At 34.2% G+C, this 15,064-nt stretch overlaps 1 protein-coding gene across 1 annotated transcript in view; it reads right to left on the bottom strand.

Moving 5' to 3' along the window:
- IBTK (inhibitor of Bruton tyrosine kinase) overlaps positions 1 to 15,064 on the bottom strand; it is a 79,921-nt gene that overhangs the window by 19,300 nt on the left and 45,557 nt on the right. The window contains exons 18-25 of the mRNA XM_015136835.3: positions 14,537 to 14,654; positions 13,439 to 13,499; positions 12,603 to 12,724; positions 12,153 to 12,265; positions 8,318 to 8,466; positions 6,506 to 6,669; positions 3,799 to 3,891; positions 3,084 to 3,227 (exon numbers count right to left, since the gene is read on the bottom strand). Coding sequence (XP_014992321.2) covers positions 3,084 to 3,227; positions 3,799 to 3,891; positions 6,506 to 6,669; positions 8,318 to 8,466; positions 12,153 to 12,265; positions 12,603 to 12,724; positions 13,439 to 13,499; positions 14,537 to 14,654 — 964 coding nt within the window. The remainder of the gene's footprint in view (positions 1 to 3,083; positions 3,228 to 3,798; positions 3,892 to 6,505; positions 6,670 to 8,317; positions 8,467 to 12,152; positions 12,266 to 12,602; positions 12,725 to 13,438; positions 13,500 to 14,536; positions 14,655 to 15,064) is intronic.

Below are 15,064 nucleotides of genomic sequence, written 5' to 3'. Positions count from 1 at the left end.
TTCCAGAATGCTAGCAACCAAATGTACACCTTACCAGCAAAAAAAAATTAAAAGGCTGCTCTTTAGAAAAACTGACAGACTAAAGAGACCAAGGAGAAAAGACATGTAGATAATCAACATATGGGGAGATTCGGGGGTCCCTAAGGAAACTGATACGTTACCCTATAATCACATCTATCAGTCTACTTGTAGCACACAGGCACACAGAGCTTCCAATCAGAACTTAAGAGAAATCAATCAATCAATCAATTGACAAAATGAAGTAAAATAAAATATATATAAGGTAGAATGAATAAAACAAGAGTGTCAATCAATCTTAGCTTTCTTTTTTTTTTTTCGGTTGAGTGGTTTCTTTTGTTCAATATCATATTGGTAAGATTCATCCACACTGTTGTATTTAGTCATGATTTATTCTTTGTCATTACTCTGTAGTATTCTACTATAAAAATAATTTATCCATTGACTGCTGATAGACATCTAGGTTGTTTTCATTTTGGGCTATTACAAATAATAAATTATGAACATTCTTATACATGTTTTGTGGTACATATGTGTGTATGTTTCTGTTGGGTATATACTGAAGACTGAAAATGTCTACAGAGTGCAGAGATCTTCAACATTAGAATATTAAACAGAATACTATAGAAAAAGATATCATCAACAAACCAACCAAAAAAACCTCTTGATAAAGATTTTAATGGTTGAAAAAAGTCAGGCAAATATTCCAGAAAGTAGAATTGGAAGGCATATATGTGGACAATAGAAAAGAAAAAGTGTGGTGGCTCACACCTGTAATTCCAGCACTTTGGAAGGCTGAGGCAGGCAGATCACTTGAGGTCGAGACCAGGCTGGCCAACATGGTGAAACCATGTTTCTACTGAAAATATAAAAATCAGTCGGGTATGATGGTAGGCACCTGTAATCCCAGCTATTCAGGAGGCTGAGGCAGAAGAATCACTTGAACCTGGGAGGCAGAGGTTGCAGTGAACTGAGATCCCACCACTGCACTCAAACCTAACAACAGAGTGAGACTCCATCTCAAAAAAAAAAAAAAAAAGAAAAAGTAAGAAATTTAGAGAGGCCTAGGAGGACCAATATCTGACTAATGTGATTTGTAGAGAAAACAGTGAGGAGAAAAAGTATCAAAGTAATATAACATTACATAAGATTTCCCTAGAACTTAAAGACATGCTGTTGCCAATTCAAAAAGCCCAAGTATCCAGCATGTATCAAAAAAGACCTACATTATATTACTGTAAAATATCAGAACATTAGAGATAAAGAAAAGACCCTATAAACTTTCAGAGAAAAAAAAAAAGTGGAGAAGAAAACAAAAGGTAACATAAGAAGATTTAGGAATTAAATGGCATTGAATAAGTTCTCCAAATGATTTCCAATTTAGAATCTCGTTCCCATCTATCAGTCAAGAAGAATGAAGGCTAGAATAAAAACATTTTCATGAATATGCGAGCTCCAAAAATATATGTCCTATCCATTCTTTATCAGAAACCTACTGGGTTGTGATTCATCAAAACAAGGAGTGTATCAAGAAATACAAAGCCACAAGATCAAGAAAACTGGGGATCAAACACTGGAGAGAAGGGAAGATCTGCAAGACAACAGTTAAAGAAAATCTCAAGATGACAGATATTCAGCAAGCCTGGAAAAGACCCAGTTCAGATCTCAGAAGAACACAGGACTCTAAAGAATATGCCTCCAAAAAAATAAGTGAAACAATTTTCACTCATTCACTTTTTGCTTAAGGAAAGTGATTGATGGCATGGTTATAGCTATATTACCAAGTCCAAGGCTTCATCATGAGCTTAGTTAATTCTCTCAAACTGCAATTTAGTACATGACAGTGGTTCCAATAACTTTTCCCCCTTTTTGGATTTTCCATACTTTTGTTCAAAGAAAGTACATCTCAGTGTTGTAGCAGTCAAATCATAAACCCTACAAGGGTAATGGTCAAATCTGTCTTGTTCATTGCCTTATCAACAGAAACTAGCACAGTTCCTTACATTTAGAAGGGGCTTAAAAAATACTGATAAATTTTAAAATTCTGCTAAGCTCATCCTCTCCAGTTTTGCACTCTTTTCTCTTTTCCTTGGGTATTCTTACCTCTTATTTTACTTTTTCAGTAACCATGCTTTGGACCTACTAGTAACCATAACAGGCACTGATTTAGTTCCACTGGTAACACTTAGAATAAAATTATTTGCTACTTTCTTCAAAATAATTAACATTTTAATTGAGAAAAATATTCCTTCTTACAAACAGAATAATGTGGCCTTAGAAACATTGAAGGGATTCCCCTAAACCATGGGTAGTTGCCAAGATCCTCCCCAATTCTTGTGAGAGAAAGAGAGTTCTACTTATTTCTTCATAAGGCTTCACATTCTCCATGTACTTCTCCAGTACTGGTTTCCAGATATTTTAAGTTACAAAGAAAAGGAAGGATGGAAGGGAAGCTGGAGTACAACCTATTTTACACATCTCAAAATTATATCTGACCTCTTTGGAGACTATTCCAATGCTGCCACTATGTGTAAATTCCAATGGAGAAAATGTAAACACAACATTAAGTAAGAAGCACTGTTTTACAAAGTGAAAAATAACAAGCTATGATTATAATCATGTAAAGATATTTATGTAGCATGCAGAAGGACAAAAAAATTAGTGTAGTATAAATAAAGTTTTCTTTTTATATGTGTCTGATATATTTAATTTCTTATAAAAAATTTTAAAAATTAAATTTTAAATCACTTTAGCAAGAAAATCTAATTAGAATATCAAGAAGAAATTATATCTATATATGAAAAATATATCCACATTTTGAAGTGTATGATGATGTACGTCATCATGATGTGTACGCCAAAACACCCCAAATTAAAAGAAAATAAACACAACAAAAAAAGTGTTTGCTTCCCAAGTTTCAATTTTTAACTTGAAAACAGAAGGGGAGATGAAATATTTGAAAAGACTTTAGAAACACTAGAAGTAGGAAGGAACTCAAAAGTCAAGTACTACCTTAAAAGCAAATGCACAGATCTATATTAATTTTAATAAAAATAGGAGCATACCATGCATTCACTGGTTTGGGGGCTTTCGAAGGAGTAGATAAAACTGTTTCCATGCTATTCATTCCTGAATTGTTTTCCTTGGTAGTCAATGCAATCATTTTTCGTTGCTTCTGAGAAAGTTTAACTCCATGAGAAGCTGTTTTGCTAGAAATTAAATTAAAACAATTAGTTTCAGTGGTTTCTTCTGACAAAGTTTAATTCCATGAGAAATGATTTTGCTAGAAATTAAATCAATTAACATTAATTTCTGCTTAATAAAGGTTACTGGTAATAATAATGTTTTCTATTTATTTGATGTTATTTTGCCATTATTGGATCAAAATGCTCACAAGTTTCAACAATGAAAATATCAGTTTATACTAACAATGATCAAGTAATAGCTACATATGAGCCCTCCAACATATTACAAACTTCAAGAACTTGCATGACAAGCCTTAACTCTTTGGCTTTTGTAGCCAATAGTCCACAATTATTAATTTAGAGTCAAGTTTCTGGGATGTAATACTGTATTCTACAAGAGCTGGACTATCAGCTCAACTCTATCTTCAGCACATACTTAAGAAATAATATTATGGAGGCTAAATTGACCAGAAAAGGATGTATAATTAACTATAACATCAAATGCAGAAAAATAATAGGAAAGATGCAATAAGTCTGTCCAATTCTTAGGGCAGAAATATAACATGAAATGATCTTTTATAATTTTTTAACCAACCCTAAATGTGACTTTGGTGTAGCTCCACATTTTTGTCTACTTTCTTCTATTTCCATGATGGTTCTGAGATCCACAACAGGAGGGCTGACTGGACTAAAAGACATAAAAGGTTACTTTGCAAGGCATTCATTTACCTATAAAGCCCAACCCCCAACTTCACTGAAACCATAAGTGAAATGTGAGATTAATAGTCAGAGTATAATTTAGAATTATCAGCTGTGAGCCAGCTTCAAAAAGGATATTTTGAGTAAAAGTTACTTTTATATATACACATATAAATATTAACATATATCCAAAGTCATAATGTTAAGTGATACAGCACATATACAAATAACAACTAATATGTATCCAAAGTCATAATGTTGTGATATAACTGAAATTCCTATATTTAAAAAAAAACATTTTTTTAAAAAGCCAAGCAATAGAAAGATTCTCTACTAAATTAGGCAGAAAACCTCACCAAAGTTCTAATTAAATTCTTACTTTTAGGTTGAATGAAGCTTGAAAATTATACTCTTTCCTTTCTATTTTTAACAAACAAAACTCATTCTACTGTTTAATATTAACAAAAACAAACATTTAATAGAAAAACTTGGGGATACTAAACAATATTGGAGACCCACCAGAGGGAGTTATACCATAATAAGGAAAAAATTCTACGATCATTATAAATAGATGGTTTCTGGCCAGGTGTGGTGGCTCACGCCTGTAATCCCAGTACTTTGGGAGGCCGAGGTGGGTGGATCACCTGAGGTCAGGAGTTCAAGACCAGCCTGGCCAACATGGTGGAACCCCATCACTACTAAAAATATAAACATTAGTCAGGGGTGGTGGCAGGTGCATGTAATCCCAGCTACTTGGGAGACTGAGGCAGGGGAATCGCTTAAACTTGGGAGGCAGAGGTTGCAGTGAGCTGAGATCATACCACTGCACTACAGCCTGGGCAATGAGGGCGAAACTTTGCCTCAAAAGAAAATAAAAAGAAATAGATGATTTTTGACCTAAATGAAATCTACACTACAGATAAAAATAAGTCAGCCAGGCGCAGTGGCTCACGCCTGAAATCCCAGCACTTTGGGAGGCCGAGGTGGGCAGATCACGAGATCAGGAGTTCGACACCAGTCTGGCCAACATGGTGAACCCCCATCTCTACTAAAAATACAAAAATTGGCCGGGCACAGTGGCACGCGCCTGTAGTCCCAGCTACTCGGGAGGCTGAGGTAGGAGAATCATTTGAACCCAGGAGGTGGAGGTTGCAGTGAGCTGAGATCATGCCACTGCACTCTAGCCTGGGCAACAGAGCAAGACTCTGCCTCAAAAAAAAAAGTCGTATTATTTCATATTAAAGGGGAACCTGTTTCCTGTACTTTTTTTCTTTCATCAAAAACAAATTCTACTTATTATTTATACTAGGCAATACTTCAGAATGAATGTAGAAATGTTTGTGTATATGTTAATATTGAGAATGTTTATTGCCTATTGCTAAGCATTTTGTCAATGAGCATAGTACTGAAACAGCCTAATCTATCTTGTGGACCAAGCTATTTTTAAAACATGTTTAACAAAATATCCTAACATTAGCAATCAGAAGATGCTGCCAGATGTTCCCACATATTAAATATGTACCAATTTGTGTACTTAAGCAAAAAAAAAAAAAAAAACTAATTTCTGAACGAAACTTTAAACCATGAAGCACATAAAATGGAACATCATAATCTTTGTTCCAACTCTGCAACATATAGCCTATTTCAAAAGAATTAAATAGTCCAGATGATAAGATAATCCATAAGTCAACTAACAGTTTTAGACTTTATCAATCATTGTAGGCATATAAACATGAAGCACAAGCTCAATTAACATTTTGAAAGAATACTACATTCTAATTACACCTGCACCTTCATTTGACTTTTCTTTTTTCTTTTTTTGAGATGGAGTCTGCTCTGTTGCCCAGGTTGGAGTGCAGTGGCATGATCTGGATTCACTGTAAACTCCGCCTCCCAGGTTCAAACAATTCTCCCACCTTAACCTCCCAAGTACCTCAGATTACAAGTGTGTATTACCACACCTGGCTAGTTTTTTGTATTTTAGTAGAGATGGGGTTTCACCATGTTGCCCAGGCTGGTGTCAAACTCCTGAGCTCAGGTAATCTGCCCACCTTGGCTTCCCAAAGTGCTAGGATTACAGGCATGAGCCACCATGCCCAGCCTTCATTTCATTTTTCTAAATAAAAGAAAAATATATATATAATATAGGCAAGTTAAAAGGATAGTATAACGTTAAATTAATATCATCTGAAAATTAACTGAATAGTTACACATTTTGTGAAATTTTAAATACCCCTTCACATACTCTAAGAGATAAAGTCTATGATTGACAAAACGGTCTTCCTGTGTGGCATTTTTAACCAATATATATATTATCTAAGAAATAACTGCTGATATTAAGTTTCTCTCTATATATGTAAAACATAGTATTTGCTACTATTCACTGATGATAATACAAAGGCAACTAAATTTTGCCTGGGGTTGGTGGCGGGGGGAAGTCTATTATATAGTTGGTTAGCTATTCGTAGGCATTTAGGCAATTTTCTGTACATTAGAAATTTATATTAATATTTCTTAAATGTTCATCATTAAAAAATTAAATTGCATTAAAAATGAATGATATTTCTCAAACTAATAGTTACAGAATAAAATAAAAACCCTACCTGAAGGAACCAGCAACCCAACTGGCAGAGTTGGTAGTATCAATTCTGTTATTGGGAATGGGCTGTGGAGCAGATATTTTAAGTATTGGTGACTTTTCCCATGGTTTTAAATCTTCCCTAGCATACATAGGAGATGCACCATTAACATACGGTTTGACTTTCGTCTGGGGAGAGAAAAAAAAAATAAAAGAAGTTAATGAGCACCTAGAACAGTAACACATAGCTGGTACTTAATAAATATTAGTTACATTATAATGAAGAGTAAAATCTTATGACAATAAGCCATCTAGTATTTTCAAATCATGTTCTTCTACAGTTTTGTGCCTTAGCCTACTCTCAAATCACATTGTTGACTATAACCAAATTATTATGAGCTTTGAGAATAATTTCTAGGGGAACTAGTTAGCATATTAAATCTCTAACCAAATAGTAAACATGTAATAGTTGTACAAATAAAACATGAAGTAGTAATTTTAAAATTAATATCCATGGCTTGAGTACGAAACAAAATGAAAGTTTTGTATAAATGTCATATAACTCACTCTGATGTAAAGTACTGTGAATAAAATTAAAGTCAAATAATACTGACACCTTGAAAGGAACCCTAAAACTACTGCTATTGTAATACGTCAAGGAAGTTATTAAAATGGTATGTCTACTTCCAGGATAGATTCTTCTGTTATTGCAAATCACTCACAATATGCCCTGAGCCTTCCTTTAAACCTCAGTTGTCTTACAGAACAACCTTAGTGTGAATATAAATTGCCCCCAAACTTCTATTCTATATTTTAAAAAAAATCAATCCTGCTGGGGTGAGGTTGCTCACACCTGTAATGCCAGCACTCTAGGAGGCTGAGGTGGATGGATTGCTTGAGTCCAGGAGTTCAAGACGAGCCTGAGCAACATGGCAAAACTCCATCTCTACCAAAAATATAAAAAAATTAGCTGGACGTGATGGTGCGCACCTATAATCCTAGCTACTCTGGAGGCTTAGATGGAAGAATCACCTAAGCCCAGGAAATCAAAGCTGCAGTGAGCTGATACTATACCACTGCACTACAGCCTGGGCAACCAGAGTGAGAGACCCTGTCCCCCAAAAAGAAAAAAAAATTAAATCAATCCTTGAGGCCTAAAAGACTCTAAGAAGAAAGGGTTAACTTCTGTTGTCTCATGAATTCCTAGGAATTCTGATATGTTTTGTGGATGCGTAGGGGTTAGGGAAAAGTGACTCTATCTCTATTCAGTTACACATTTTTCTCTAATAGGTTAACAACTATGGAATCAAATTTTAAGGAGTGTCTAAGAACTGTCCTCCCCAGAGTTGATCACGCTAGGAATCCTGCAGCTTAATGTGCCAGATTAGGAGAAGAACTCAATCATTTCCAAATTGTTTTGCTCCAGTTAATACCTTGGAGGAAAGAGACTGCAAAATTTGAAAGCAGGCTTATTTTTGAAATCATTTGCCTTGACAATTTTTAACTGATGTTAACTGACATTTCACAAGACAAATTTCAATAATTTAGCTATGAATATATTTTTTCAGTATGTCTGTACAGTATATTTTACATCAACATTATATTTTAGTTGCATAAATATTAGAAATAACATCATAAAGGGCTTAAAACTGCCATTAAAATCTCTAAAACTAGAAATGTTATGCAAATTTAAGAAAACTAACACTATATTGTGTGATTCTTATATACCAACCTGGAGACTGTTTTAAAATTAGGGCAAAAATAAGGAAATATTAAAGATAAACTATCTATAAACCTAAAATCTGAAGGTAAGGAGTCAGTGCTTCAAAAAACAAACCTCAATCTTATCTGAATGAAATCCTGTGGTGAAATCAGGGGACTGTAAATCTCTAGGACTACCCACTCCTGCATAGCTTCCTTCAGAGTCTGATGTCAATAGTTCTGGAAGAGATTCCACAGAATTGGTCTTACCAGACTTTAATAATCCTAAAACATGAAATTAAAAAAAAATTAAACACATATGCATTAAACATATATGCATTATATGCAGTGAATCAGACAGCTAAAAACTTTCATTTATCCAGACTTAATAACATTCAAATTATATTTATGGTATAAAAATCTTAATAATTTAACTGGAGAAAGAAATCAGTTTAAGTGAAAAACTGAAATGGAAGAGATTATAAAACAATAGTTTTATTCATTACAATCACACACCAACTGTGTAATGAACCTGAGGAAGATAGTTCTTTGGATCTGCTTTAAAAAGTGATTGAAAATATTTTTGTCCGCCTAAGAGACAAAGGAGAAAGGGAAAATAATTAAAGTCCAGACCTCTTTTCCTTTTCTCATCTGTCTCTTGGTACAGTGGTCTCTGCACCCAAGCGAGGAGGGTAGCTTCATTCTATCTGGGAGGAAACCTGTGGCCTTTTTGCCTCTCACTTAGCCAGCTGACTGACCCAATAGCAGAGGCTCCCACAGAAGACGACTGTGGCCTGTTTGAAGTGTGTTCTTCCCTGAAATCTCTGGCGATTCAGCTCGCTTGAAGCAAGAGGGTTGTTATGAAATGTATGTATCATTTCTTCTCTTAGGCAAGCTAAATGCCTGGCCTCATGCCACACCTGGTATCCAGGTTCAAACTTTTGCTTAGATTCACATGTTCATTTCCGCACATTTCAAATTTATTAGAATCTAAATGAAGCACCAAAATAAGCTATAAAATAAAGATGTTATCTCAGTTGTAACTAAAAGTTGTATAATTGATTTAAAACCTACTGTCCCTTATACATTGTTCTCTTTAAAGTAAATCACCTTCACAAGCTAAATGTCCCTTTCATTGTTATCACTGCAATTTGGAAAGAACATTTAAACATTTTTTTCCACATAACCTTTTGAATTTTTTTTATTTATTTATTTATTTTTTTTTGAGACGGAGTGTCACTCTATTGCCCAGGCTGGAGTGCAGTGGCGTGATCTCAGCTCACTGCAATCTCTGCCTCCAGGTTTAAGTGATTCTCCTGCCTCAGCCTCCCAAGTAGCTAGGATTACAGGCACGCACCATCACACCCGGCTAATTTTTTTTGTATTTTTACTAGAGATGGGGTTTCACCATATTGGCCAGGCTGGTCTGGAACTCCTGACTTTGTGGTCCGCCCGCCTTGGCCTCCCAAAGTGCTGGGATTACAGGCGGGAGGCACCACGTCTTGCCTCTTTTTGAATATTTTTGAGGCTGGCAAATTTTCAACTAAGAGAATACATCTAATATTAGAACACTTTCAAAAGTCAGTTAGAAATAAATCCAGAAAAAAGAGGACAATTAATGTGGCCAACAATTACTTCTGGTCAAAAACAGTTTCGCCAAATGTCGTTTGTCTAACTTTAAGATCGACACAAACATTAAGCTATTACGCAACTGTCTTTGATGAAATTGGCATCATACTCAAATTTTCTTCCTTAACAGGTTTTTTTTGGCCTCCAATTAAATTTGACCTTTTAGTTATCTTTGACTACAGATATCTTGGCCACAGAAAGAACAGTACACCAGGAAAATATGGACCTGGAACCAAGAGAACAAATTTTATTTCTTTTGGTCACTACTTCAAATCACTTATGTTTTTTGAGCTTGTTTCCTTAGGTTTAAAGTAAGGGACATAAATTATTTCATTACTAATGTCACTTCTAGCTCTGAAATTCTAAGATTCTAACACAAATGGTAACAATAACATTATTTAAAACAAAGCAAATATCTGCTTTTCCCTAAGTCATTTAGGTGACTGGCAAATCATTACTTTCAAGACTGTCTATCCATTATTCATCCTTCCATCAATCCACCCCTGCCTCCTTCTAAACACTAATGGTAATTCATAAAACACAGAGAACACAAAATCACAGAATTTTTAATTTAGAAAAGTCCTAAGATACAGCTTTCCCATTTACTAGGTCTCCTGATTCCTATTTTCAGTGCTTCATAAATAAATTTTAGGCATATTAACTATCCTTTTTATATATTTATGTTACCTAAAACTATTCTTGACATTCTTTTGAGCTTTAGTGAACATATCAAGCACTTAATTTGAAGCATCTCAGTAAGCATAAAAAAAAATCCTTCTTCTTTGCCCTGCCTAACAGCTTTTTTCCCCAAAGGAACACAAAACAATGTACTCTTCTGTTTTTCAAAGTTGTTTGTATACAGCTGATTGACTATGAAGTACTGTTGGTAGAAACTATACTAGGTTATGTCTTAGTGCTATAGACAAGAGTAACCTACCATTTCTGAAAGCCATACTGTAGTCTCATAATTTTATAGTCACACTTCATGTTTTATCTAAAGAAACTACTAAAATGTATATAGTTTAATCTAGATCAGATGAATCTGGAATGTGAGACAATCTATAACACAACTGGACTAACCTTTTGGAAAACAGAAAACAAAAAACAAAAAAGTACAGGGGTACTATACTAAAGAGACTAAAGAGATACTAATAAGCAAAGACAATATGAACCTTGATAGAATACTATTTTTTTTGTTGTTAATGTTAAAAAAAAAAAAAAAAAAGACTATAAAAACATTTGTCAACAATTAGGAAAAGGTGGATATGGAGTGTAATACTAGTTAACACTAATTAATGTCAATTGTCTTAGGTATGATAATGGTATCATGGTTGTGTATAAGAGTATTCCCATCTTAAAAGATTCATATTCAAGTATTTACGGGAAAAGGATCATGCCTACAACTTATTCCAAGTGGAATAGTTTTTTTTAAGTCTCTGTATTGTCTGTGTGTGTGTGTGCGTGTGTAACATATGGAGGAAAGAGCAGACAGTAAGCGACAAAGAGTCTGCAAGAAAATGCAAATGTGATGGGAAGTTAACAATAAATCTGAATAAAATGTACATAGGTGTTCGTGGTATTTTTCTTTCATCTTTTCAGTAAGTTAAATATTCTCAAAATAAAAAACTGGGGAAAAATATTTTAGAAAAACTACATAACCTGACCTTTACTTTCAAACAGGCTCACATAATGCCTAAATATATTTTATATTCTACTACCAGATTATAACCTCCTTATGCATACAAATGGCATCTTACTTGGAGTACTGACATATTTAAATTGAATCGACAAGATAATAGTTATCTCTGTCATGTTTTGCCAACCTCTAAACCCCTATGCCACTGGAAAGAGTGGTCTTTCTAAAAACAAATCTCATCCAGTCACATCCTGTTTTAAATCATCAACGGCCACCCATAGCCTTTAGACTAAAACACAAATTCTTTAGTTTGGCATATAAGTCTCCAAAATCTGATCCTATCCAACATATCTCCTATACTGAACTATATACACAAGAAATGTGCAACTCTTTCTCTCACTACTAAGCTTGGGAACACATTGCCCCCTTTGCTTAATATATCTATCTGCCTCCTTTTCTTAGATAACTTCATTCTTCAAGACCCAGCTCAGCACTGCTTTCCTCTAAGAGGACTTCCCTGATCTCAGATTGGTTTGGGTACCTCTTTTTGTGCTCCCAGAGCAAACTTCAACTGGAGTACTTATGATAAACTATCACTTTTGGTACCTCCATAAGGACTGTTTATTTCAGTAGCCCCAGCAGATGACATGTATGAATAGAGACACAGAAGATTAGAACTGGAAATACATGCTCACTTTCCACGAACCTGTAGATGATGGACTCTGAATAATATCTGAAAGGTTATAACCTCCAGAACTATCTGAACGTTTACGTGGCTTCTTTTTAGCTTTAGTTTTTGCCTTCTTGAACATAGTTTCCCTAGGAAAAAGCAAACATACTTTCAGCAGAGTTTAGGGATGTAACTAAGATAAATGCACTTATTTAACCCAACATGTTTAACCTGAAGGCTACTTATTAAAATATTTATATTTTAAATTTGTTAGACCTACAGATATTAATTATGTATTTATTTTGTATTATACCAAAGTTAAGAATGAACATAAATATGTATTTCTTATGTCAGAATTTCTCAATTTCGTCTTCCAATACCAACACAAAAGCATCACATGCCCAAGATGAGAGTGAAGGGACACAGTAGAGAAAAGAAAGGAGGAGGAAAAGAAAAGAAAAAAAAAAACAAGGAAACAGAGCTTACGAATGATTTTGTTCCATATTTATTTCTTCTTTCAAGAAGATATCTCCATCTTCTACTTCCAAATAGCTAATATCTGGTCCATCTTGATATGGTGTAATGACTCTTCTATCCATTGCTGGAATCTGCAGAATTGAAGATATCACTTTTCAAATACAAAATCTGTGAAGTTGTTTTTGTTTTTGTTTTGCCTTTTTGTGCAGACAGGGCTCTTGTCACGTTGGCCAGACTGGTTTGGAACACCTGGTCCCAAGCGAACCTCCCATCTTGGCCTTCCAAAATGCTGGGATTACAGGCATAAGCCACCACACCCAGCCTAAGGATGTTTTTTAAATTATGTAAGATATTCTATCTTTCATATTTGGTGACATTGACTAGAACAGCCTTAAATGCTCAATAACTTCCGAAATTTACAAGAGTGGGTTGAATTTTGATTCAATTCAATAAAAACTTTATTCCATAAACCTGCCAAAAAAAGAAACTTTAGAAAAAGCTCCACTTTATTATTAAACATAGAGTAATCCATTTCTTAAGGATCATATGAATTCATCTTTTTGCACTGTCCTGACCTTTGGTAAATAACAGAAGACTCACTCTGAAGCTTTCAGTAACTTTCATTTATAAATAAATTAATAAATATTAACTTTATTATTAAATATCTTGAATTTTGATTATCAAACTTATCTGTGAGATCTGTAAAGGAATCCTATATCCTCAGTTTTAAAAGATCTTAATGTACTTGAAGTCATTAGGAAACTATTCCATTGATAAGTCTAATCTAATATACTGCTTAAGCTGGTAATATCATAGCCACAAAAAAATTAAAACATAAACCTTACCATTTTCCGGTAAAACTCAGAAAGATCCTTCAAAACACCATCACTTAAAACATCAAGAGACCTAAAATAAAGGATACAAAATTCTATCTTAAGATTCAAGTTACTTGATAACCGTCAAGATGTTCACATATGTAGATATTTCATATTGCCAGATAAGTAACAAAGTTGTTTTTTAAGCATTATATATAGCAGTTGCTACAAACTTGGAAATAGATGTGGTTATATATTACGTATTTCAAATAAACAGCAAAGCAAACATATTACACAAATATCTTGAATAAAACTCAAGCAACTTTTTTTTTGGGGGGGGCGGGGGGAAAGTCTCACTCTGTCATCCAGGCTGGAGTGCAGTGGTGCAATCTCAGCTCACTGCAACTGCTGCCTCCTGAGTTCAAGTGATTCTCCTGCCTCAGCCTCCCAAGTGGCTAAGACTACCAGGCACACACCACCACACCTGGCTAATGTTTGTATTTTTATTAGAGATAGGGTTTTCACCATCTTGGCCAGGCCAGTCTTGAACTCCTGACCTCAGGTGATCCACCTGCCTCAGCCTCCCAAAGTGCTGGGATTACAAGCATAAGCCACCACACGCGGCCTCAAGCAACTATTATAAATTAATGTACAAAGAATCTTCTCTACTTGAGAAGGTTTTCATAAAAATCAACTAAATGAATCTATGTAATGCTTTTAGAACACTGTCTAGCATACAGTTAATAGTCATTACTATTAAAGTAAAATATAAAAACAAACTACACAATGAAGCTTTAAAATAAAAACCGACACCAGGAACTCTAATCTCAAATTTCCGTATTCTCCTGTTCTCGTCAATGATTTTATAGCAAGTAAAATACTCTGACCTTATATTTTTTAAAAAGTATAAATTTATTTCATTTTAAAAAGATCACTGTTAAAAACTTTCAAAAGTTTTCAAGCGCTCTCTAATTCTAAAATGTACATAACTTCTAAATCATCAGCATTTATCAAATTCTTTCCATCCAGGTAAACATCATTGTTCACATTTAAATCACTAATAATATCTGCTATTATATATAAATATCTCCTTTTGCAACAATCATACAATATATGTACCTTACTTACCTTGCTTCAAGTAAAGCTGCCATATTCAATCCTATAAACTGCAAACAAGACAGTTTCAACTGTTTTGCATTATACATTGCTGCAAATTCCAGTAGCATAGCAGCATTCTTCAGGGTAACTACAAAGAAAGACAAGATTTGCAAAATTAGATAAAAGGCACATTACCACAGCAAAATAAAATACATTTATGTCTAAAGCTCTAAGATTTGAACATCTGGAATAAAGAAAAAAAAATTCTTGCCAAAAATAAGTCAATTCTGGGGCTATGTAACTCTTCCATCCCAATATGCCAAAATAATTTCAAAAGATTGGCTATGAGGAAAAATAAGCTCACACACAAGAATATTCTAAGCAAAATAAAATACAGAAGGGGCATAGTGCCACCCAAAAGCAAACACATAAGAACTGACAATCTTCCACCTAACATTTTCTGAATATTATTAAAAAGCTTTCATTAATGAACAACTTTCCTTTTCATTTACATAGCAGTTATTCCCTCTTCCATAAAACTAAAAAAGATATAAAACT

This window comes from Macaca mulatta, chromosome 4, assembly GCF_049350105.2.
Source record: "Macaca mulatta isolate MMU2019108-1 chromosome 4, T2T-MMU8v2.0, whole genome shotgun sequence".
NCBI lineage: Eukaryota > Metazoa > Chordata > Mammalia > Primates > Cercopithecidae > Macaca > Macaca mulatta.
The sequence above is the reverse complement of the archived record's forward strand: the minus strand, read 5'-3'. Positions and strand labels throughout refer to the sequence as shown.